The sequence below is a fragment of the Nansenia antarctica genome (assembly GCF_963989245.1).
Source record: "Nansenia antarctica genome assembly, chromosome: 1".
Classification (NCBI taxonomy): domain Eukaryota; kingdom Metazoa; phylum Chordata; class Actinopteri; order Argentiniformes; family Microstomatidae; genus Nansenia; species Nansenia antarctica.
In genome coordinates, this window is record NC_137674.1 from 24,673,708 (window position 1) to 24,699,832 (window position 26,125).

The window sequence follows — 26,125 nt, forward strand, 5'->3', positions numbered from 1 at the left end:
ACCTTATCATTCTAAACGGAGATAGAACCTTCTAAACGGAGATAGAACCGTATCATTCTAAACGGAGATAGAACCTTCTAAACGGAGATAGAACCTTATCATTCTAAACCGAGATAGAACCGTATCATTCTAAGCTCACGAGAGATCAAATGTAAGCCCGCTCATGAGGTCACATGATTGAAATGACTTGGTTGATGATGAACAGTTACAGAATGACTTATGTAGATGTCCGTATGGGTCCTTGATACAATCGGTATGGAGGATATTTCATTGAAATATAATAATATTGCATTGCAATGTTTTGACTGACTAGCGAGTGTTGTTATTGATTTTTCAACAACGTTGAAACGTTTTTCAGAAATAAATAAAAGTCTGAACATTTTGATCGATTGTCGACTTGTTCACCGCATTCACCAGCTGCTATCACATGAGATCGTCCATAGTGTATCTGCCTGTGTATGTATGTGTGTGTATATATATGTTACGGTACATGTGGGAATACGGTCCATGTGGGAAAACTAGGGTTAGGTGCTAGGGTTAGGGTTAGGGTTAGGGTTAGGGTTAGGGTTAGGTGCTAGGGTTAGGGTTATGGGTAGGGTTAGGGGTAGGGTTAGACATGCCAGCATGTACCAAGTCGACGTAGCACCTAACCCTAACCCTAGTTTTCCCACATGTACCGTAACATATGTGTATGTAGTAGTGGATATAACGTCAGACCCGGGGGAGGACGACATTGCCACAGAAGTGGTGTTTGAGGGTCACCAGGAGACGGTGAACGCCATGCAGATCCACAACGGGATGCTGTACACCTGCTCCGGGGACCGCACCGTCAGGGCCTTCAACCTGGTGGTGAGTCTGCTGCTATGTTCCTTATCAAGGCTAATATGTGTATATTTGTGATGTTAGAATTATAAGGTTCTATCTCAATTTGTCAAAATTGAGTTTCTTTACATAATCTGATCCATTAGGTGTTTATTAATGCCTGTGTGGTGTTATTTTTAAAATGTTGACATTTTTGAGTTAGTAATTAATAAAATACAACGGTTCCCTCTCACAGAACATAATGGAATGTAAAAACTTTGACGCTCAATATCTCTGAACTACCCTAAACGGAGATAGAACCATATCATTCTAAGCTCACGATGTGTGTATATTGATAAATGTCTACAATGTGAATTCAAAAAATTATAAAAGATTCAAACATTGAACAGTCACACAAATACAACCGAACCGTTTGACCGTGCTCATGTAAGACATCGCTCTTCTCTCTCTTCTCCCGCAGAGCCGGAAGTGTACGGCCGTGTTTGAGGGCCACAGCCACAAGGTGAACTGTCTGGTGGTGTCGACTGGACCGTTTCTCCAACAGCGCCTGTACTCTGGCTCCAGTGATCAGACCATCCGCTGCTACAGCCTCACGGTCAGACATCTGCTGCAATATAAACATGTCTGGAGCTTTTTGCTTTGACTCTTTTTAGAAGGATCATTAAGCAATATCACACGAGAGGGAGTGTGTTATACTGAATATCAGCACGGCTGTGATTGGGTCGTAGGTACGAGGCCGCAGGCCGAGTAGGAAGACAATCACAGCCGTGCTGATATTCAGTATAACAGCACGACCTCGAGTGTGATATTGATTTTATACAACAGTTCTACAGCGCAATTTATTAGTTAACAGAAATAAGCAACAACAGATTATGATTTGTTTGTTTATTTAACCATAAAAATAAACAAAAAAATAGTTCCGCAACTGAACTTCAAATGGACTGTTGCCTAGTAACCTGAACACAAACAATGTAGTCTAATTAACGGTCATTTAGTAGAACATCTGTGCGGCGGAGGGATACATATAGTTAAAAGTCCCAGTGCTGTTATACTGTATATCAGCACTCATGGAATGCCTCTTGTCCACTCAAATGACTTGGTCGGAACTAACTGTTGTATAACGTAACGTAATGTTCTCTGTAGACGCGGGAGTGTGTGGCGCAGTTCTCTCTGCCAGACCGGGTCCTGTGTCTCCGCAGTCGCTGGAAGGTTCTATACGCCGGCCTGGCTAACGGCTCCGTGGTCACCTTCGACCTCAAGGTGAGAACCGCCTCTTTTACGGGCCACATCCACTTAGTGAGGCTGATAGGCATAACAATTGTGCATTTTATGACTAAAGCATGAAACTTTCTACAGTGTTTCTATAGACTGTAAACTTCATTTTTAGATGTGGAACCACTTCAGATTTGACCAGATTTGGCGTCAGGTAGACTCTAAACAAATGTCACTAATTTTCAGGAGTAGAATGATTTCTGTAAATCATTCTAGAATTTTACTGTGCAATCTAGAACTTCCATTAACTGCAATGTATAATGTCTGCTTGAGTGCATTATGACATCAAATGGAATATTTAGAATGTATTACCATGAGAGGAAGGGGGTTGTGGACTCATTTACCACTGGTACAGGGTTGTGGCACGAGGCGAAGCCGAGTAGGAAAACCCTGTACAGTGGTAAATGAGTCCACAACCCCCGCCCTCCAATGGTACATTGCTTTTCTACAACAGCCACCACATAATATAAAAAATAAATACACAGTTGTAACATTAAAGCTTCATCGACCCACATTTGGGCAATCGGGTCTTGTATGGGCACTTGTATTAAAGACAATCCACATCAGACACATTAAAGACAATCCACATCATACACATTAAAGACAATCCACATCATACACATTAAAGACAATCCACATCAGACACATTAGCAGAACATTGATCTGGTTTCTTTATTTCTTTATTGGCCCTTCAGACAAACAAGCAGCTGGACGTGTTCGAGTGTAACGGGCCCCGTGCAGTGAGTTGCCTAGCAACAGCGCAGGAGGGAGCCCGGCGCATCTTGCTGGTGGGGTCCTACGACAGCACCATCACCGTGAGAGACGCCAAGAGCGGCCTCCTGCTCCGGACCCTGGGGGGCCACACCAAGACCGTGCTCTGCATGAAGGTACGTGTGTGTGTGTGTGTGTGGGGGGGGGGGGGGGGGGGGGGGTGTGTGTGTGTGTGTGTGTGTGTACCAACCTCTCCTGAATACCATCTCAGAACTAGGGTACAGATGCAGACTGCTTGTGTTCATATTTGGCAGCCTAGGACATACACACAGGTTGGTCGTAAGAGGGCTCCAACAACTGGGGATGCCCAAAAAGAAGGCTAAACGCCTTGCAAAGTACTGCTCCGTCTCTGCTGTAATTGGCAGCCGCCATATATGACGGCGACGCTGCTACTTGTACCCCTGAAATGTGTAAAAAAAAGTTATGCCGCTGGTCCATGAATTGTGATTGTGTAGTAACTGCAACGTTAGTATTTGTGTCCCTGTATGTCTTTTTTCTATGTGGACATAAATAAATGCTTAAAATGTGTGTGTGTGTGTGTGTGTGTGTGTGTGTGTGTGTGTGTGTGTGTACTGTGCTCCAAGCCCTTTGATTCATACATCATCTTAATGTCCTTGTTTCTGCCCTCAGGTGGTTAATGATCTGGTCTTCAGCGGTTCCAGTGACCAGTCTGTCCACGCACACAACATCCATGTGAGTCAATCTTTTATTTATACATTTTTTATAATAAAAAAAAAAGTTGATCCGCCAGGACACACTCAATTGTAATGTACTATTTTTGGCCCGGGTCTCATCATCTCTCCCCTTCCTCTGGTCTCTCTCTACCTGTCTCTCTCTGCCTGTCTCTCTCTGCCTGTCTCTCTCTACCTGTCTCTCTCTGCCTGTCTCTCTCTACCTGTCTCTCTCTACCTGTCTCTCTCTACCTGTCTCTCTCTGCCTGTCTCTCTCTACCTGTCTCTCTCTGCCTGTCTCTCTCTGCCTGTCTCTCTCTGCCTGTCTCTCTCTGCCTGTCTCTCTCTACCTGTCTCTCTCTGCCTGTCTCTCTCTGCCTGTCTCTCTCTACCGGTCTCTCTCTACCTGTCTCTCTCTACCTGTCTCTCTCTACCTGTCTCTCTCTACCTGTCTCTCTCTACCTGTCTCTCTCTACCTGTCTCTCTCTGCCTGTCTCTCTCTACCTGTCTCTCTCTACCTGTCTCTCTCTGCCTGTCTCTCTCTACCTGTCTCTCTCTACCTGTCTCTCTCTGCCTGTCTCTCTCTGCCTGTCTCTCTCTACCGGTCTCTCTCTGCCTGTCTCTCTCTGCCTGTCTCTCTCTACCTGTCTCTCTCTACCTGTCTCTCTCTACCTGTCTCTCTCTACCTGTCTCTCTCTACCTGTCTCTCTCTGCCTGTCTCTCTCTACCTGTCTCTCTCTACCTGTCTCTCTCTACCTGTCTCTCTCTACCTGTCTCTCTCTGCCTGTCTCTCTCTGCCTGTCTCTCTACCTGTCTCTCTCTACCTGTCACTCTCTACCTGTCTCTCTCTGCCTGTCTCTCTCTACCTGTCTCTCTCTACCTGTCTCTCTCTGCCTGTCTCTCTCTGCCTGTCTCTCTCTACCTGTCTCTCTCTACCTGTCTCTCTCTGCCTGTCTCTCTCTACCTGTCTCTCTCTACCTGTCTCTCTCTACCTGTCTCTCTCTGCCTGTCTCTCTCTGCCTGTCTCTCTCTGCCTGTCTCTCTCTGCCTGTCTCTCTCTACCTGTCTCTCTCTACCTGTCTCTCTCTACCTGTCTCTCTCTGCCTGTCTCTCTCTGCCTGTCTCTCTCTGCCTGTCTCTCTCTACCTGTCTCTCTCTACCTGTCTCTCTCTACCTGTCTCTCTCTGCCTGTCTCTCTCTGCCTGTCTCTCTCTGCCTGTCTCTCTCTGCCTGTCTCTCTCTACCTGTCTCTCTCTACCTGTCTCTCTCTACCTGTCTCTCTCTGCCTGTCTCTCTCTGCCTGTCTCTCTCTGCCTGTCTCTCTCTACCTGTCTCTCTCTGCCTGTCTCTCTCTGCCTGTCTCTCTCTGCCTGTCTCTCTCTACCTGTCTCTCTCTGCCTGTCTCTCTCTGCCTGTCTCTCTCTACCTGTCTCTCTCTACCTGTCTCTCTCTGCCTGTCTCTCTCTGCCTGTCTCTCTCTACCTGTCTCTCTCTGCCTGTCCCTGTACAGACTGGAGAGTTGGTGCGGGTCTACAAAGGCCACAGCCATGCGGTCACCGGGGTGGCCATCCTGGGGAAGGTGATGATAACAGCAAGTCTGGACAAGCTGGTCCGCGTCTACGAGCTGCAGGTCAGTCAGTCACCTCTGTGAAGTCTTAAAGACTCGGTTGGTCGGTCTGCCACATTGTGTAATCACCTGTTCTATTAGGGAGTACTGACGTTTTTAAAATATTCTAACATATTGATATAATATATATAATAATAACATATAAACATATAATAATAACATATTAAAGATGCTATCCTGGTGATCTGATGATTCATGTTATACCCCCTGTGCCCCCCCCCCCCCCACAGTCTCATGACCGGCTGCAAGTGTATGGTGGGAACAAGGATATGGTCATGTGCATGGCTATCCACAATAGCATGGTGAGAAATGTTTTCTATTTATAAAAAAAATTTCCCCCCCCAAAAAAAGGTTGCTGGAAAAGTAAAAATCTCTCTGATGGCTGTTTGTTTTGTCTTCGTCCTCCAGATCTACACAGGCTGCTATGACGGCAGTGTGCGAGCTGTGAAGCTGAACCTGATCCAGAACCACCGGTGCTGGGTAAGACTGGGGGACCGGGAGGTTAAGTAGGGGCGGCTGTGGCGCAGGAGGTAGAGTCGCCGTCTAATGATCGCAAGGTCGGCAGATCAGCGGTTCGAGCCCCGGCTGGCCACATGTCGAAGTGTCCTTGGGCAAGACACTGAACCCCAAAATTGCTCCCAGTGAGTGAGCGGGCCGGCCGGTGCCTTGCATGGTAGCTTGCCGCCATTGGTGTGTGAATGTGTGTGTGAATGGGTGAATGAGAGGCCGTTGTAAAGCGCTTTGGAGCGCTTTTAAGAGTAACTCTTAACTACTACTGCTATGGTGAGAGGGATTTGGGTAGTTGTTGTTAATGTACATTCGTGAGCTTAGAATCATAAGGTTCTATCTCCGTTTAGGGTAGTTCAGAGATATTGAGTGTCAAAGTTTTTACATTCCATTATGTTTTGTGAGATGGAACCTTTGTATTTTATTAATTACTAACTCAAAAATGTCAACATTTTTAAAATAATGGAGATATAGACAATAATGGAGATAGAACCTTATAATTCTAACATCACGCATTATGTTTTAGTGGATGAAGGGTGTTTATGTGGAGTGGTTCATGTCTTGCAGTGGCATGGCTGCTCCCTGAACTTTGGTATGATGGATCACCTGCAGCAACACGTGGTGAACGACCACGTCAGCTCCAACTTCCAGACCCTGAAGTGCCGCTGGAAGAACTGTGATGAGTTTTTCACCGCACGCAACAGCTCAAAGCAGGTATGTATGACCTCTTGTACCTCTCTCTCTATACAGGCACATACATACCCGTAAACACAAACAGATTTTTTTCCCAGACTTATCCAAACCCCAGTTTTTACCAATTTACATGCTGGGGTTAGGGTTAGGCTAACACTAGCCCTAACAGGTCTTAAGTGTGTGCGTGTTCGTGTGTGTGTGTGTGTGTGTGTGTGTGTGTGTGTGTGTGTTCGTGTTCGTGTGTGTGTGTGTGTGTGTGTGTGTGTGTGTTCGTGTTCGTGTGTGTGTGTGTGTGTGGGTGTGTGTGTGGGTGTGTGTGTGTGCGCGTGCCTTCGTGTGTGCGTGCGTGCGCTCGCGCCTTCGTGTCTTCGTGTGTGTGTGCGTGTGTTGGTGTGTGTGTGTTGGTTCCAGTGCTGGTTCTGGCTGTGCTGTCCTGTGTTACATTACTGAGGTGTCATTCTCCCCCGGCCCTGCAGGGGGTGGCCAAGCACATGCGGACCCACGCTGAGGAGGAGAGCTTACTTAAGAGAGGAGCCCTGAGGGCCTGAGGGAGCGTCTCGCCCCCCCCCCCCCCCCCCCCGACCTCCTCATCTCAGCTTTGCCCCGTTTCCTCCCATATTGGGAAGATCTCTCTGGCATTCTGGGTAATCAATGGCGTCAGGTGACTCCCCCCCCCTGTTACAGAAAACGACACGCTCTGTTGGAATCCAACCTGTCATTTGTAATGAAAAATGAAGAAGGGATGTTGCAGTGTTTGTTTTGTTTTTTGTTTTGTTTTTCTACCAAGTTGTGCAAACACATCTCTTCCATGTCATTGTCATGTGATTATGCGCTGATTCTGCCGTCAGTCCTGCGTATCACTGACCAAAATATGACAAAGAATATGACACAGATCGGTTCAAATGAAAAGAAACTCGGGTACAGGTATGAGAGAGTGGTTGTTATGTGTTCCATTCAAGCAGCCAGCTGCACTGCACACGATAAAATAGTCGAACCACCGTTTTAAAAACGTTTATGGCTACTGTATGGCATGGGTTAATGGATATGTTTTTATTGTGAGTGTTTTGAGTGAAATCGTGATGCTAGTGTCTTGTTGAGCAACTTCTTCCTTCACTACTTTTTAGTTGTTGTTTTTTTCTTCTTCTTTGTGGTTGTAAACATCGGTCACTCACAAGATTAGGCCACCGCAGTGTAGCTAAATGGATGCATGGGATCTCATGGAGTTGTCATGACAGAGCTTTTCTGGGACAGATTTAAGTGCAATTATTTCTACGTTTTTTGAGTGATTCCCCATATTTAAAAAAAAAAAAAAGAAACTCAACATTGTCTTTTTTTTGTTGGCGAATTATTTTTTGAATGTTTTTTTTTTTCTTTCTTTTTTTTCCTCGATCTAGTTTTATTTCTTGTGGTTGCTCACTGATATTAAGGCGTTTGTTGAAGGACATTGGTGCAGTTTGATGTGAGTTGGTCTAAGATTGCCATTTGTGGGATTTGGGTTTGCAGTGATGGAGCACCGAAAAAAAGAATGGTGTGTTTCCATGTGTGAACTGGTGTGTGTGTGTACTTTTGTCCTCATTGTCGACAGACATGAGAGAGATTCAAGTAATCAGTGTTTGTTTGTTCTATTTTCTGAATGGGTGGGTTTGTACTTACGAGTAATTATTTGATATTGCTGTAACTCTTCTATGGAACTCTTTTACTTGGACTTTTTTTTACAGAGCAGGGCGGGTGTTAGGAAGCTCTATTCCATAGTAACGGTTTCTGCTTGAAGTATGGGCATTAGTTTAGAGGATAAGATTGTGTTGAGGAGGTGTGTGAGGGAAGAACTTCAAGGACAGAATCAGAATCCACCTCCCATGCCATACCTCACCCCTGACGACACACAACTCATTGAAAACAATGCTGAAGTTGGTGTATCGTACCCTTTTCTTAAAGTAAAATGTTTTATTACATTCAATTTTAAGCAATGCAAAACATCAATGATTGTTGTCTTGACACTCTCTTGTAGCGGCAGCTCTTGGTTGTAGATGTTGTGGGTTTGTTTTAACCTGTAGTTGTCTTTACAGCCACCATCTTGGGTGGTGGGGAAATCTTTCAAGACGTGTGTAACCTTCCCCCTGTTATTTAAGGCTGAGGGAGGCATGCAGTTGACCTCTCACCTGGCATTCTTGAGTTTCTTTGACAAGTCTGTTTAGTATCTTGCCAAACGTTGTGAACTTGTGACAGATATTTTGTAAGAAAATGTTATCAAAAGAAAACCTGAAATAAAAAAAAAAGTATTTGAAACATTTACCACTTGTTTTTTTGGTCTTCTATTTGTTGTTTCTGTGTGTATGTGCTTGAATTTTTTTCTTCTGTTGAAACATTTCCAAGACAGAGCACCAGTCAAGTAATTTTACTGTTCTTGCAGGAATAAAGCGTATATAAATGTGTTAGAGGGGAAAAAAACTAAAACTCCACCATTCAACTTTGAGAACTACTGGTAAAGCAGTCCAACCAATAACTACACAATCATTTATTTAAAATTTAAAAATTTAAAAATGCAGTACACTCATTTGACCAAAGCTTTAATAGGAAACCACAATAAAACTGTCCAACCCATAGCCATATTCACAACTCCATTTTTGAACCCCAAGTAAGTGTTCTTCTACATGGTTCTGTTCTTACAGCGGAGGGTGTTTGTTCTTGGCAGGTTCTGTTCGCTTCTGTTAGCGATCCATTTTGCGGTGCTGCAAGACTCCGCAGACTACAGACACTTTTCAGACACCCAGTGTTTTCAGAGCTTTGATGGGGAGAGTTTCCACTGACCGGGAAGAACGAAAAAGCCAGAGAGACACTTCCAAGTCAGCCGTTGTCCATGAGAGAAGTCTGTGTTCCACTGGAGAGATGTACAAAGGGGGGCTTGCAGCGGTTAGGGTTGGTTTGATAGGTAAAGGGTGGTGTCGGGGGGGGAGGGGGGGGCGGGGGTTGAAGGAGCAGGTTGAGGGCAAGAATGCCATGCAGATTTTCCAGTAAGATGAACAGTGAGGTGAGTGTTAGAGAGATGGATTGTTAAGATGAGATGGATTTTGTGAGGTATCATTATCATGACAGAAAAAGAGAGGTTGTGTGTGTTTTGATGCCTGAGAAAAATATGATACATGTGGTTATTGGGGGGCAGGGGTAGGAGTTGTGTTTAAAAATAAAAGGACTCAGAAGAGAGACTGATATTTCAGCCATACTGGGAAAAGGACATGGGCAAGAAAGGAGATGTATAAAACCTGAGACCTAGAAAGAGGGAATAGATGAAAGGAGGAGGGGGTTCAGAAGAAGGAGAGAGAGATAAGGGAAGGAGAAGATTAGAGGAATAGCGTTGCAGAATGAAAGAGAAGGCGTAAGGAGGAGGGAGGGGGGGTAGATGGAGGGGGTAAGCAATGGGCTGATTGTGAGAACTGAGGGTCGAAGTGGGGGTGAATAGGAGATGGTAGTGGTCTGGCACATGGAATTATGAGGTAAAGGCTTGCAGTTCTGGTCCTCGTATGGAGTGGAGCTCACCTGGGAGAAGACTGGGTGAGGGCCTGTCTAGGCATACATGGTCAACTGGAGCCACTGCAGAAGGGGAGGGAAAGGCAAGACATAGACAGGTATTAATTCAATAAATCCACCTTAAATCCACCTTAATCAGCATAGCTCACGGAAGACCATGAATAGCTCGTACCTCCAGGACACTGAGTCTTATGGTGCCATCTCCATCCTGATCAAAGGCCTGGAACGCCCCTGTAAAGAAACGTCACCACATCATACAGCACAATGTGTTTGTGTGTCAAAGACAGGGTTTTGGGGACATACCATAATATGCTTTGACGAATGGTAGTGTCAAATTGTACTGAGAACAAAACTAAACTGGGACTTACTGAACATGGCCTCGAGCCGCACCAGACAGCTGATGAAACTGTCAAAGTCGATGTTCATGTTCTCGTTTGCGTAACGCATGGTGATGATGTCATACAGCTGGTTGTTCAGACGGAAGCCTGAAGGGGACACAAGACACATAACTGTACAGTGACAAGAACATTAGAGGTTGAGTTCCGGGGCTGTTGAGAACAGAACAGATACCTGCAGGACATTACACATGATCTGGAGTGGATGCATCTGATTACAGAACTCAAAGTTGAAGCTTGAGGATGTCTGTGTGCCTCTTACCTGCGTCATTGACGGCGTTCCTCATCTCGTAGCTGTTGATGCTACCGAACTGGTCGGAGTTGTAATGTTTAAAGATTCCCTGCATGAAAAAAAAAAAGCATGATTAAATCTACACACCAAATGTTACAAGCAATTCGTCACGTTAGAATTATAAGGTTCTTTATAAATTAGTTTTTCTGATTTTATCCCTTTTTCACCCAATTTGGTAGCCAATTGAACCCAACCTAGCATCCAATTATCCCCTGCCTATTGCGAAGGATCCGCCGCACGACCCCGTGGCCGGCAGTCCCAGAAGAGGCCGCCAGGCAGACTAGCTGACTGGCTCCTCGAGCCCAGCACCTGTTATTCCGGCACCCCGGGGGATCCTTGTCCGGAAATACTCCTATACCGCCCTCGGGAGCGGCCGCCCAATATGCCGCTCCCCGTGTGTGCCCCAGCCATATCCGGATCTGGCGAGCTGGGATTCGAACCCAGTCCCCGGTGGGCAGCATGCACTAGTGGCCAGTGCTTAGACCGCTACACCACCGCGGGGCGAATTATAAGGTTCTATCTCCATTTTTGGTCAAAATTGAGTTTTTTTACATAATCTGATCCATTAGGTGTTTATTAATACATGTGGTGTTATTTTTAAAATGTTGACATTTTTTAGTTAGTTATTCATAAAATACAAAGGTTCCATCTCACAAAACATAATGGAATGTAAAAACTTTGACACTCAATATCTCTGAACTACCCTAAACGGAGATAGAACCTTATCATTCTAAGCTCACAAATTAAGTCATTGTTTTATTTCAAATGAAACAAGGTGGCAGATAAAGGGAAAATGTCGCCAGCGTTCTCACCTGCCACTGTTTGATCTTGTTCCACAGATGTCTGAACTCCTGCAGGTTGAGTCTGCCTGTCCCGTCCATCTATGCAGATGCAGTTAAGACTCCCACAATCGAGTGTGACGCGTCATAACATCATAACATCATAACAGCTCAGAACCATCGCCTAGTTCAACACTCACTCCACACAACTGGTCAACACGGACGGACAATTCTCGGTTGATAAATGAATGCAGTGTTGTAGTCGAGTCCCTAACTCTCGAGTCCGAGTCGAGTCCGAGTCCCCAGTGTTCAAGTCCGAGTCGAGTCACGAGTCACCAAAGAAGAGAATGCTCGAGTCTGAGTCAAGTCCGAGTCCTCCATGCTCGAGCCCGAGTCGAGTCTGAGTCCTGGACTCGAGTCCTACAACACTGAATGAATGGATATAATAAAAATAATATAATAGCCCATGACCATAACATAACATAAAAGCCAAGGCCAATACTTGGTCTGGGTGTGTCTGAAAAATGCAACACAAGGTTAATTCGGACCCTCACGCTCAACGTTCAACACAGACCCTGTCACAGGTCTCATCAGGAAGTGCTCTCAACAGACGACACAGCCAGCCAGCCCGATGCACTCGATACAAAGGATACGTCCATGAGAGCAATCATGCTCCTGCAACTCTCCAGGCTGAAGCCCTCGGTGTTCAGCTCCTTATCTGTGTGTGTGTGTGTGTGTGAGAGAGAGAGAGAGAGAGAGAGAGAGAGAGAGAGGGAGAGGGAGGGAGAGAGAGAGAGACAGAGAGAGAGAGAGCGAGCGAGAAAGAGAGAGGGAGGGAGAGAGAGAGAGCGAGAAAGAGAGAGGGAGGGAGAGAGAGAGAGCGAGCGAGCCAGAAAGAGAGAGGGAGGGAGGGAGAGAGAGAGAAAGCTCTAGGAGACTGATGGCAGCAGGGCTTATGATTCATTATGATACAGACAGTTGATGATGATGACATGTTGTAAGGCTTCTTACGTTTGGACACAACTCTGTTCAGGACATTCTTCAGCTCGTTAGCTGTGATTTCCATTTCCTGTGAGGGAGGAGAGAGAGAGAGAGAGAGAGAGAGAGAGAGAGAGAGAGGGAGGGAGACAGATGGAGCTCACCTGAGTGTATTTCTAGTCTAGACATTATGTTTAAGTATTTCAACTTCATGTGTTTATATTATGTCACATAACAAGAAACACTCCCACAAGGGCAGCCTCAAAACAAGCCTCAATTAACACTAGAACAGCCGTGCCCTTTTTACCCTTTTACCTACTAAAAGAGCCGCCTCTGTACAAGCTCAAGCTGCTATTTACACACAACGACCACTAGTTGGCTGCTTGTAAATTAGCCTGCTTCCTACACAGAAAAACGGCAAAATAGCTTCATACTAGCTTATCCTGATGTGATTTTGAAAATGTAAGGATACTGGGGTGGTAGAACACACATATCTAGGAAAAGTCATGAAAGGAGGGTCCTGAAATTTGATTGAGCGCAAAGATATGACATTTTACTTTACTCACAGGGAGTCAAATGAGCCCTCATGGCTGTTCTAGTGTTAAATGCATGTGAAAACATTCATATGATGTCACAATGAACTAGCTACATTCTACAGTCATGTTGGAAGCCCGTGTTCACCACCCTCCCACCCCACCTCTATACTCACACTACTCCCCCCAGCGCTCCCAGGCCTCCCAGTACTCCCAGTGCTCCCAGTACTCACATCCCCGGCTATCTCCTGAAAGATATTCCGGAACTGTTGGTCCTCCTCACTCTCCTCCCCCGCAGAGGCTGGCGCCGGCTGAGAGCGTGACACAACAAACACACCAGAAGGAGGAGGAGGGAGGAAAGATGGAGATGGAAACAGAAAAAAAGAGAGAGAGAAAGTTGTCTGAGAGGCAGATAACATAACAGCTCGTTCTGTGGGTTGTACTTCTAAACAGGTTACACCTTAACTGCTCCTCCTGAGACTTCTACTGCCCCCCAGTACTGCGTCTCCTGAGACACCCGCTTTTTCCCCTTTACTGTGTCCCCTATGACTTCTACTGCCCCCCCCCCTTGTACTGTTTCTCTGTTTCTCCAGTGCCTATATATATATATATATAAAATAATAATAATAATAACGTTTTCCTTCTATCACAGAGACTGCCAATGACCCCGGGCCTGAGCTGGATTACTCTTCCTGATTCTGATGATCCACGACTGGTGGATTGATGATTCACTTGCTTAGTCAAATGTATTGATTGTAAGTCGCTTTGGAATAAGGCGTCTGCTAAATGCCAAAAATGTAAAAATGTAATGTAAACAAATATTGTTGTGGGATAAATACTGTTGTTTCCACGTCATCTCCCACTGACCCCAGACAGCGACTGTCTGCCAGTTGGTGAAGAAAGACGGACGTCACTGGGTGTTGACTCAGAGACAGATAACCCTAACCCTAACCCTAACACAGCCATAGATATAGGACTTGGTATAATGTGACAGTAGCTGGTGAAAGCGGGAAGCCGGCAACCGACCAAATGTTCAGACTTTTATCCCGTTTTTATTTTTTATTTTTATGATTATGTCATTGATTATTCATGTCTACACTAACTAGGTAGTAGTGGCGATTACTTACTAACCGAATCCATTGCATTGCGAGTGTGTCATTGATTTTCAACAACAACGTTGACATTTATTAACATTTTTCAGAATAAAAAGTCTGAACATTCACCAGCTGCTGTCACATTTTATCGGTTGTTAAGTCGTGACGTGTTTCCGGGTCCAACGTTGGCTGAGGCGCTCTCTTCGAAATGCCGCAGTAATAATAATAATTCATTATATTTGTATAGCGCTTTTCCAAGGCTCAAAGATGCTGACAATAGGAAAAATGGGAAAGTGCTGTGCCCCTTGTTGTATGAATAGATCCCAGTCTAAAAAACGATTGAACTGTCATTCTACCGCTTTTGGAAAACTGGTACTCTGGTGCGGGGAATTTTTAATTTGGACCCGGAAATTGCTAAACGTCACGCGTGACGTCAGACTGGTTATATGACGGCAGGAGGAACAGAGTACTCACCACTGGATGGTCAGCCTCGATCCTGTTCTCTATCTCCCTGAGTGAAAACCAACAAATAGCAGTCACCATGGCGACACTATCAAGGCCACTAATCTCATTTAGACCATAAGCCTATTAGCCTATTCATTTCTTTATAAAGCATTAAACTTCGTAACTTCATCATACATGATATTATACAGTATAAGAGTGGTTATCTTGATTTCATTATGTATCAATAGAATACTACCTAGCTAGCACTATATTACAATTACAGTAATTCATACGATAATTCAAAAGGCTTATGGTCCCATACCCATATCAGTGACAGACAGCATCATACACCACAGACTCTTACCGTCTCAAAGCAGGCTGGGAACAAAAGATTTGGGTTAATTACCACCTGTTTGTTTGTTTCAAAAGAGAAGAGGGTTTCGTTCGTTTTTCCTTTTGAGAACTTGTTTTCTGGTTTATAAAGATATGCACCCGACGCTCTTGTGAGCAGTTCTCCTCTCAGGTTCTGGACATTCAATCTTTATTGAATTGGCCTTTTAGTTTCAGTCCATTGTTCATTCATGTCTGCTCGTCTGTCTGTTCATGTCTACTGCAGCTGCTGCTTTAGCTCTTTTGATATGCCATTGTGCTACTCAACACAGACTAGATATGGCAGGCGTCACATACACAACTTGATTATTATCTGATTTGAGACCAGAGTATACACCTCCAATATTCTAATTCCTATTCCTATGACTGTCCGTGAGCTTAGAATCATAAGGTTCTATCTCCGTTTAGGGTAGTTCAGAGATATTGAGCGTCAAAGTTTTTACATTCCGTTATGTTTTGTGAGATGGAACCTTTGTATCTTGTGAATTACTAACTAAAAAATAATAATCAACATTTAAAAAATAACACCACACAGGCATTAATAAACACCTAATGGATCAGATTATGTAAAAAAAACTAAATTTTGACCAAAAGCGGAGATAGAACCTTATAATTCTAACGTCACGGACTGTCACTCCCTGTCTCGTTGAGATTACATGAAAGCCAGGAGGCAAAAACTTAATAATGAAGTTGGTCTGTTCTAGGTTCTTCTAGGTTCTTCAGGTTTAGAGTCTTCCAGTCCTTGCTGTGTTGGTGGTCGTTCCCACGCCCACGTCAGACGGCCGGCCAGCTCGATTTTGCTTGAGTTCCAGGAGGGCAGATGAGGCTGGTGTTGAGGTTAAGCAGGGGCGTTGTTGTTGTTTAATACTGAAAGAAAATGTTTACCGGAGCATGCCCAAATCTGACGTCGCTTGTCCTAAAAAAGATTCCATAACAGCTTCGAACTGGGGCCGATTTCTTCCAGCTCTACAAATCAAATCGCCGTTAAAATTGTTTGTCCTTTGGTGGTCTGACCCCACCCCATTCCCCCCAGCAGCGCCCCCCCCCCCCTTCTAACACAACAACAATATCCCCCCCCACCCCCCCACCCAATACACATCCCATCATAGACAAAGGGGCAGACAACTAGTTTCCTATTCCAGACTATTACAATGACAGCAATTAATCAATAGAATGGAATAAATATAGTATCTGCCTAAGTAACATCACATCACTATGGCCTGCATTGCTTCCCAGAGGGACTATAACAAATTCTATCCCGACTCCCCCATTTGCACACCGCCCAGCTCCCCCTCACCCACTCACTCTGAGGTGTTTCTCTTTTCGGAGAAGACCCTGAGGATGAACTCTCCCTCCTGGTGAGGCTCGTATGTGGAGGGGACGATGACGTACTCCCCGGGGCTCAGGCGGAAGCGCTGGGTCACCTCACGCAGGTTGATGTAGGACTTGCAGCGAGCCTTGGAAGAGTTGACCAGGAAGAAGTCCTTCTGCATGTGCTGCTTGTTGCCATGCATCTGGTCCAAACAGACAGACAGACAGGAAGGAGGGAGGAGGAGATTAATAACTGATGAGTGTTGAAAGTGTAAAGATATATTCAACAAGAGTTAGTTCTTAAACAAGAAGTGAATATGTTATGAAGAGAACATTCATGAGAACATTCAAGTCATGAATTGGATGTTTATGGGCAAACAAGCATATTCCACAGCAGACATATCCATTCCATCTCCTTACCTCATTTGGCACCTATGGACAGACAGAGAACAGAGTGAGTTGTGTTTACCAGCTACAAGGCCAACAGACGATACTAAAAACAAATTGAATTCATGATTCATGATTTTTACAGAAGAGCAATATGTGATATAATATGCAATATACTGTATAATAAAATAGATAACTGATTAAAGGGGGAATCTGGGATTCAAACAACAACAAATCGGTACAAAACACGAGCCACTCTCAAATTCATAGACGTGGCTATGTACGCAAGGACAATTCATCAGATCAAAATGATAGTTTCAACAATGTTTTGAAGCTAGACAGTGGGTGCTTATGAATACATTGTTTACAAACAATGTAGTAAAACAAGCTTATATTCTGGGCCCTGATGGGGTTCAATAGCTATATTCTTCAAGAACCAATGGCTATGTATCATACATTCAAGACAAGTCAAAAAGTTGATGTACCAATCCCAGATTGCCTCTTTAATGTGGTGATGTTTAGGAGCGATGTGTGGATGTGTGTGAGTGAAGAGGGGAACCTCATAGATGGCAAATCCAATGGTGAACAGATTTGCTCCCATCTTGCGCTCTTTCCGCCTGTTCTTCTGCATCAGCGCCACCACGAAGGTGCATGCCACCTCGTTGTCCTCGGGGTCGTCATCCTCCTCTAGTAGACGCAGGCGGTACTGAGGGTTTGTCCAGAAAGTGTCTGCAGGACATAAACACAGATAGTTTATCCACTAGAAAGGACTGTTTACACCATAATGAGAGGAGTCGACTGTCAACTGTCAACTGTCAACTCGTGAGCTTAGAATGATAAGGTTCTCTCTCCGTCTAGGGCAGTTCAGAGATATTGAGCGTCAAAGTTTTTACATTCCATTATGTTTTGTGAGATGGAACCTTTGTATTTTATTAATTACTAAGTAAAAAATTTCAACATTTTAAAAATAACACCACACAGGCATTAATAAACACCTAATGGATCAGATTATGTAAAAAACTCAATTTTGATAATAAATGGAGATAGAACCGTATAATTCTAACGTCACGAACTGTCAACTGTCAACTGTCAACTGTCAAATCCATAATGATTGGAGCACTTTGAGCTGCCACGTTTGCAGGAAAAGCGCTATACCAGCGGTTCCCAACCTTTTGGGACTCAAGGCCCACTTAAAAATCTCTAAAGTATTCGCGGCCCACACAGGCATTTTACGCATGCGTAAACATTTTTTTGAGGTCTCATCATTATTCTCTTATTCTTATTGGATATTTCATATGCATCATCATACATACAGTGCAGTAGGCCTAGTAGTAAAATGGTCCTACCATAAGTTCCTATCTATCAGTATCACACTGATGATGCATTTTTTTTACGGTTTTAAAGAAAAAAATACAGTACCATAACTTAACCAAAAAAACAACTTAAAAAAAGAATTTGCCCATGATTTGGCGGCCCACTTGCAGTACCCTCGCAGCCCACCAGAGGGCCGCGGCCCATAGGTTGGGAATCGCTGCGCTATACAAATAAAAAGTTATTATTATTAGTAGTATTATTATAATACAATTCCTTAACTACTTCATACAGGTATTTTCATACAGGTGGGGCAAAAAAAAAAAAGGGGGGGGGGGGGGGAGGGGAAAAAGGCGGGAAAGTAAAGGCAGAGGTGAGGCTCCTACCTGGGTAGTTCCTGCAGCCTCCAGCAGAGCAGCCCCTCACCCAGCGACCCTCGTTCACAGACACGGTCCACTTGTGGATCTTGTCTTTCTCCAGAGGGTCGGGGGTCAGGTTGCATATCTCGATCTTGGTGTAGTTCTTCTTGAAATCCTCAAAGGACATCCTAAGATTGACACAACAGAGATTTGACACAACATTTACAAGAGTTACATTTTGTTTTGTTACACAAAAGGCATGGTGGGTAACTGTGGGGGGGAAAAAGACAGCAATTGAATTAGAATTTCAGTTGCTTGACTTGTAAGCAACAGTCGTGAGCTTAGAATGATAAGGTTCTATCTCCGTTTAGGGTAGTTCAGAGATATTGAGCGTCAAAGTTTTTACATTCCATTATGTTCTGTGAGATGGAACCTTTGTATTTTATGAATTATTGACAAAAATGGAGATAGAACCTTATGATTCTAACATCACAAACTGAAATCTGTTCAGGGAGGCAAAACGCTCACCAGAACTCTCCGTCTTCAGCATTCTGGTGCTGCAGTTTATCCTTCTCTGTCTTAGAGAGAGAGGTCCACTCCTTGGAGCTGTAGACAGGGAGTAACAGAGGAATATGATACAGTATACAGAGGTTCACATGATTCCAGTGGTGTAGTCTACGTGATACGCAGGAATACGCTGTATACCCACTAGGAAAGGCCAAGGATTTCCATATACCCACTTAAAAATGTGCGAGGATACGTAACGGCGTTTTGTGACAGAACTTTCACTTTCATTCAGAAAATTCACCCCGTCTGTGTTACGAAGCACTTGACTTTTGGACCATTGGGACTGACTATAGCGTCATATACCATCAAAGGGGGGAGATGCGACATGAAATATGTCAAAATGCAGTACTATCATGCACAGATCAGCCTTATAACATGTAATGTTAGATATAACGTTAGACAGGGAGCGCAGATTTATTTTTATGGCATTCCGAAATGAACGATATGAGGCTGGGAGGGAAGAATCACAGTATACCCTCTAGAAAACACTAGACTACACCACTGCATGATTCATTGTCAGGAGGAGTATGAATATTAGGTTACAGTACAGAGCTGTTTAAATGGCATTCATCATCAAAGGTGCAAAAGTGTCACTCACTTGTCACTCCAGGGCCCGTTCCATTCCACCTGACCCCAGGGGTTCCTGAGACGCACCAAACACACCTTAGACTCCTTATGCTGGGACTGTTTACACTGGGAAATCATATGAACAGTAGAAATCAGTCAAGATGACAACACAACATGTCATACAAGTCGACACATATCATAGTCGACACATATCATAGTCCCCACATATCATAGTCCACACATATCATAGTCCCCACATATCATAGTCCACACATATCATAATAATAATAATAATAATAATCATTTTATTTCCACTCTTGTTTTAATCAGGTCCGCCTTCTGTTTGTGTGCTAATATCCTGTATTGTCTGTTGCTCTTTGTTGGCTGCTGTGGGGTGTAAGCCCAATACAAATTTCCCAGTGATGGGACAATAAAGTGACTCTTGACTCTTGACTCTTGACTCTCTTGACTCTTGACTAATAATAATAATAATAATATCATAGATTTATATAGCGCCTTTCTCAAACCCAAGGACGCTTAACAGATTTCATAGACAGACAGTCAGACAGTCAGAACAGAAAAACAAAACAAAGAACAAATACAACGAGAGTGACAAACTAGACTAGAGGTCAAAGTCCACACATATTCTAGTCCACACATATCCTAGTTCAGTTCTGGTCCGTTCTCACCTCCTCCACGGCAGTCACAGAGTAGGCATGGCCCTTCACAAGTCCTGTCACAGTACGGGTCTCAAAGCGGGCTGGCACCAGGGACTAGAGGAACAAGGAAGTCGTGAGGCACATTAATGAATCATGGACCAATGAAGACCTGCCTTGTAATGTTATGGAATAGAGTATACTGTACATTTCTTTGGTTTTACATTCTGTGAGTTTAGAATTAATAAGGTTCTATCTCCGTTTAGGGTAGTTCAGAGATATCGAGCGTCAAAGTTTTTACATTCCATTATGTTTTGTGAGATGGAACCTTTGTATTTTATTAATTACTAACTAAAACATTTCTACATTTAAAAAAAAAAACACCACACAGGCATTAATAAACACCTAATGGTTCAGATTATGTAAAAAAACTCGAGATTGGAGAACTCGAAACGGAGATAGAACCTTATAATTCTAACGTCACCATTTCATCAAATGTCTTCCTAGTGTCAGTTGGAATCGACGCTGAGGAGACTTACGTCGATGGAGCAGCCCATGAGGGAGCCTCTCTCCAGGGCCTTCTTCATGATCTTGTACAGCTCCTTGGGGGCCTCTTTCATCTCGTAGAACTCTGTCACACCTCCGGTGAAGTCCTCCATGGCCTCTGTGGTGTTGCCACCCTTCAGAGCCTCGTAGGAGCCGTGGAGCCTGCAGTGCACCAGGAGAAGGGAGAGCAGGAAGTGGGACAGAAAACAGAAATACAACAGTCAAACAGGGGTGAAAATACTTCACCGTCAGAACATGTTCCTTATTATAATGGTATAAAACTAAAAAACAAGCCATGTACACTACAGTATGACCAAACGGTATGATTCTGATACATGATACTGATACTCTTGTTCACTGTGCAAATCCTACTACTATTCTCCAACAGCATGTTTGGATACTGGATTCTGATTGGCTAGCAACAGTGGTAAATATCCCAACAACCTTCAGTTCAGACCGCATTTCCAGTATCAATGCGCCTCCCAATCAATCTGATTAAGAACACCTGTGCTGACCTACTTGATCTTGTTTATGGGACTATATTCTGTGGCGGAAGGATATATGAATTCTGAAACTATTAATGATTGTAAATAAATGAATTTAATGTTAAAACTGTGTATTTATTTTTTATATTATGTGGTGGCTGTTGTAGAAAAGCAATTGACCATTCGAGGGCGGGGGTTGTGGACTCATTTATCACTGTACAGGGTTTTCCTACTCGGCTTCGCCTCGTGCCACAACCCTGTACCAGTGGTAAATGAGTCCACAACCCCCGCCCTCTCATGGTCAATTGCTTCCTTGATAGTCCATTCATCTGGACTCTGAGGCGGATGTCCTTGTCTTACGTACTTGGCGTAGGCTTTCTCCAGGAGGGCACTCCAGAATTCGTTCCTCTCAGCTGATTTGGTGAACACCAGCTGGTTGTTAACTGTGGGGATGCGGTCGTCAATGACAACATCAACCCAGTCGCCATAGCGCCAGAACTGGAGGACGGACAACATATCACAGGAGAATTGAGATTAACCATGATGACCATTAAGATTAAGAAGACCATAAGATTAAAGTAATTGATATCGGTCTATATGTTACGGTACATGTGGGAATACAGTACATGTGGGAAAACTAGGGTTAGGGTTAGGTGCTAAGGTTAAGGTTAGGGGTAGGGGTAGGGTTAGGGAGAGGATTAGGGTTAGGGTTAGACATGCCAGCATGTACCAAGTCGACGTAGCACCTAACCCTAACCCTAGTTTTCCCACATGTACCGTATTCCCACATGTACCGTAACATATATAACGGTTATTTGAAGGGCCCCATTCTGACCTGGAAGTGGAAGATACCCCCATAACCATCTGAGAAGCTCTGCTCCTGAGGGACGACCCTGTAGAGAAGCTTCTCGTTCAGAGTCAGACAGGCGATGGCAGCCAACAGCCAGCAGTCACCTACAGACACGGACGTAAACACAACGTCAACACTCTCTAACTGAGGGATTTGATTCTTTGATCATTTTTAGATGTACAATATAATATACTTGTCATGTCTTTGTTAGATCTATACCTTCATCATTGTGATTTGATATCTAAAACAATACTAATGTCAAGTTATAGTCGATAGTCAGCCCATGCCCTGCTGACATGCCCTCTCTCTCTCCCTTCTTCTCCTTACTTCTTTCCTGTCTGTCTTCACTAATATCTCTCCAATAAAATGATAAAACATGAGCGGGACGGGACTGCCCCCCCACTCAAAAAAAAAAAAAAAACTTTACCTTTAGCTACCTCTCCATGCTGACCTAGGGGTTTTATGATTGTCCAGGTGTGTATGCCAGGGTGTTTGACAGTGTGAACAATGTAAGTTCTGAGTGGGGAGGGGGGCAGCACAGCCTGCCTGGACCTTTGTCCCACTGGACCCCTTTATTCCACGCCTGGACGCCACAACAATGAGAAGTGCTGCTAGTTGGATTCCCTTCCAAAAGAGTAAGCACAATATGGAGAGGCCACTGGTGATGGAGAGCTTGTGTGCTGGGAATAGCTGGGATGTTTTCCACTCCAAAATGTCAGGTTTACTGCCCTATGGCCTCTGGTACATCCTCCTTCCTCCTCGCAGGACACACAACCTCTCTCTCTCTCTGTTCCTCCCTCAGCCAGAACCCCTGACCAGTCACCATACCCTGGGGGTCAGCGACGTCTTACTCACCTTTCTCCCAGGTTAACAACAAACCAGCAAGAGTGGTGATAAACACATGTTCATCATTGTAGCAACGGCATCAGCACATGTTTGTGAGTGTATTGTTTATGAGGCATAATTTACCCAGATCCCCCTGGCAGATGTCTGTCCTGCTGGCTCCGCCCACAATGAACTGAGGGTTCTCACAGATCTCCTGCAGACACATAGAAAATAGCATCATATGGACTGGCCAAATGTGTGTACCCAAATGTGTGTACCGGTACCCACATTTTGCTCTGAAAGTAGGGTTAACCTATTGACAAACTGAAATTGAGATCCAATTTCGGTTCCAATTGAGTTCCAATTTATGTTCCCATAAAATATAGTTCCTAATTTCAGTTCCCATAAAAAGTAGACATTCTACAGCGTTTCATAACAACATTTCCTTGTTCCTATATATATCAGGAGGTATACAGTATATACTTAATACAGATAAGAATATAACAGCAGCATTGAGGAGGTGATGTAGCGCTGTATGGTGTCTGAGTAGCAGACAGGACATAAGCATTATGGCCTCTTAGACTGGTTCATTACCCATCAAAGGAAACTACCAATCTTTTATTATATCGCCATGGATATATTGTCGATATAATAAAAATAAATAAATAAATAAAATAAAAAGTCTAGGTTTAGAAGATGGTGATAGATTTTTCCTTCTATCACAGAGACTGCCAATGGCCCCGGGCCTGAGCTGGATCACTCTTCCTGCTACGACTGGTGGATTGATGACTCACTTGCTTAGTCAAATGTATTGAGTGTAGGCTAAGTCGCTTTGGAATAAGGCGTCTGATAAATGCCAAACATGTCAAATGTAAATGTATCAATCTCAAACCCATACCAAACTTCATCATGTACAATACCCTCGTCTGTCTATTGAATCATATCAGAAATCAATCTGACCGTGATATATCCCGAGAACAAAGGGGTGTATACCTGAGTAAGGTAAACAGGTAAGGAAGTCATGCTTGGGTGGGTCAGATTATACTTCTGAAAAATGTGCAGCACATTCTATAACGGTTTACAATGGTTACAATCTTAATTACTTAATGAGCGTCAATTAGAACAGTGTAGGTACCTAATAAAAACAGGTCACGTGACTGTCAGTGTAGTATTATGTAATTATGTAAATGCAATACAGCAGGCACTGTAGGGCACAACACTACAGCAACACACAGCAGTGTGATTGTATGCAGTGTGATTGTATGCAGGTGGATATGGAGAGGGGAGTGCTGACAGCCAGGATTTGCTCCCGTTTGCCTACGTCAATGCATTATGCATTATGCTCCATTTTGAGTACTTGGTACATAATGGGATTGTCTCACGTGTGTGCTGGGTTGAAAGCTGAAACTCGCCTCTTTATGGATATGAGGGGAAAATACCTGGGAATAGATGGCTAGATTACTGCTGACTAATATATACATATAGTATATACTGTACAGTGTTCAACAAAAAACATCAACAAAGAGCAGCACATCAGTAATATAGAGTATAATATACAACAAAATGATGCTGAAGTTTCTGTTTGGCACCCATAACCTCTCTACTGATTAATAACTAGTAATCATGACCTTTCCTCTAAGAATTTATGTGCCACAAAATGATTTCTTCTCTGTGACCAATTCACACGTTACATGATGCTGGAATACAGGTGCCAGCAAATTGACAGAGGGAAACACTTTGAAAGCAAATTCTCAAAGACTTGAACACCCGAGACAGACAAAGTCAGAACATGTTAATGTTACAATGTGATAAATGCTATTGGCCTATGTGTCATGGACGAAGCCCAAACATAGAATGCTGATCAGAAAAAAGCACTAAGTAAAAAAGAAGCATTCATACACCAATATAGCAGAAATTTGCCCCACTCTCCTGATGTTCTCCTGATGCAAAACATATCTGAAGAGCGTGTTTTCTAACCATTCGGAACCCTTCTAACCTTATGTTTTGTGTAACCATAACATATACTATTAGCATTCCACACATGAATGATAATGAGTCTCCCAGACGTCCCAAATGTTGACCATCAGTTGACCATTTGTACTGGTTCCACAGAAGAGAGCTGAGATGTTAAGATTCCTTAAATATGAGTGAATCTCTGAATCACAGCAGAAAAAAATAAGAAATCCTGATACTTCCACGTGTGGCTTTGTAGTCGCAAAACTGTCGATAACATCCCACCGCCCTTATGCGTGTCCTTCCCCTGTTTAGTAAAAACCTTCTGACCAATACTCCTCTCCACGTGCCCCTGTATCGTGTACCGCCACTCGCCACCCATATCACCAACCGCCTACCTTGGGCCTCTTCCAGACGATGTTCTTGACCTTGTTGGACTTGTGCCCGAGCTCCTTGTATCCCAGGGACTCCACTGTGGCGGTGAAAGTGTCGTCCTCAAACAGAGCCTTCTTCTGGAGGCACTCCTGTTTGAGGGTGGTGAAGTCCTGTCCGCTGAAGCGCAGGGGCTTGCTGAGGGAGCCTTCCCCATCTCTGCGCTCCCGCTCCCGGATCAACCGGTCGCAGAAAAAGCCGGACGGTGTGTAGGGCATTTTGTCTCACCTGATTTTTTTTTTAAACTGGCTTTTGCCACTTCCACTAAAGTCTTACAAGCCTAAAAAACCCTGGCATAAATCCAAACAACTAATCTCTGATTGGCTACTCCTTTGGATGACGTCCCACTTCACTCCCTTGGTCATAGAGTAGACGCAAAAGGCAGACCTAAAAGACATTCACTTAACATGCATTCACATCTACATTAGCATGCACCACACACAACACATACGCACACACACACACACACACACACACACACACTCTCTCTCTCACACACACACACACGCACACACACACACACACACACACACACACATGCATACACACATAAAGGTCTTCTATTTGTTGCATTCCCATTGGTCACTGAACAATGACCTTTCCCCGGCTGTGGTGCTCTCGTGCCATTATTGTTGGGCGACACAAAGGGCGGTGGGCAGCACCACAGCACATGTAAAGAGTGGTCGGTGGATGCCCTGCCTCAGCAGAAGGCATTCAAAACCTTTAAACCTATTCTCAATGGAGCTCAGCATTGAGCAGTCTCAGCACAACTAGCGCAGGGCGAAATGCTGTGAGGTAAACCATCGATTTTTTTTTGTCACTGTGAGTATAACTGCGATCCATTGTGTCTTATATACGCTGATAGCTTCGGCACACAGATCCAATCACACCCAGTCAAAACAGACATAGATAAACATGGACATTCGGAATCACCACCTGTGATGCCATCCCCCCCCGCCCCCACCAAGACAGACTTGATAAAAAAAAAGCAAGCTGAAATGCTTAGATGTGCAAGATCAGTTGATTGGTCATCGATGATATAAACGTAACCCTCAATGTGACGTTGCTATGCTATGTCAAAGT

The 26,125-nt window shown here is 44.1% G+C and overlaps 2 protein-coding genes across 3 annotated transcripts in view; one reads left to right on the top strand and one right to left on the bottom strand.

Moving 5' to 3' along the window:
• Positions 1 to 6,911, top strand: part of znf106a (zinc finger protein 106a) — a gene marked incomplete at its 3' end in the record, with an annotated part of 29,956 nt that extends 23,045 nt beyond the window's left edge. Inside the window, exons 12-21 of the mRNA XM_080542648.1 lie at positions 698 to 849; positions 1,283 to 1,417; positions 1,966 to 2,082; positions 2,790 to 2,981; positions 3,496 to 3,558; positions 5,047 to 5,166; positions 5,394 to 5,465; positions 5,572 to 5,643; positions 6,238 to 6,384; positions 6,840 to 6,911. Coding sequence (XP_080398774.1) covers positions 698 to 849; positions 1,283 to 1,417; positions 1,966 to 2,082; positions 2,790 to 2,981; positions 3,496 to 3,558; positions 5,047 to 5,166; positions 5,394 to 5,465; positions 5,572 to 5,643; positions 6,238 to 6,384; positions 6,840 to 6,911 — 1,142 coding nt within the window. The remainder of the gene's footprint in view (positions 1 to 697; positions 850 to 1,282; positions 1,418 to 1,965; positions 2,083 to 2,789; positions 2,982 to 3,495; positions 3,559 to 5,046; positions 5,167 to 5,393; positions 5,466 to 5,571; positions 5,644 to 6,237; positions 6,385 to 6,839) is intronic.
• Positions 6,912 to 9,838: 2,927 nt separating this feature from the next.
• capn3a (calpain 3a, (p94)) lies at positions 9,839 to 25,260 on the bottom strand (the record flags this gene model as incomplete). 2 transcript variants are annotated; one of them, XM_080550548.1, is made up of 21 exons in its annotated part: positions 9,839 to 9,951; positions 10,061 to 10,119; positions 10,257 to 10,373; positions 10,546 to 10,624; positions 11,388 to 11,456; positions 12,008 to 12,072; positions 12,366 to 12,423; positions 13,099 to 13,176; positions 14,434 to 14,470; positions 16,099 to 16,307; positions 16,525 to 16,536; positions 17,051 to 17,220; positions 18,189 to 18,349; positions 18,690 to 18,767; positions 19,327 to 19,421; positions 19,985 to 20,068; positions 20,491 to 20,659; positions 21,347 to 21,480; positions 21,818 to 21,936; positions 22,802 to 22,871; positions 25,009 to 25,260. In XM_080550548.1, 21 exons carry the CDS (start codon positions 25,258 to 25,260, stop codon positions 9,925 to 9,927), a joined length of 2,142 nt encoding a protein of 713 aa, XP_080406674.1. In that variant the 3' UTR covers positions 9,839 to 9,924. The 2 variants fall into 2 exon arrangements, with proteins under 2 accessions (XP_080406674.1, XP_080406673.1); XM_080550547.1 differs by having other exon boundaries at positions 13,042 to 13,176.
• Between the last annotated feature and the right edge of the window lie 865 nt (positions 25,261 to 26,125).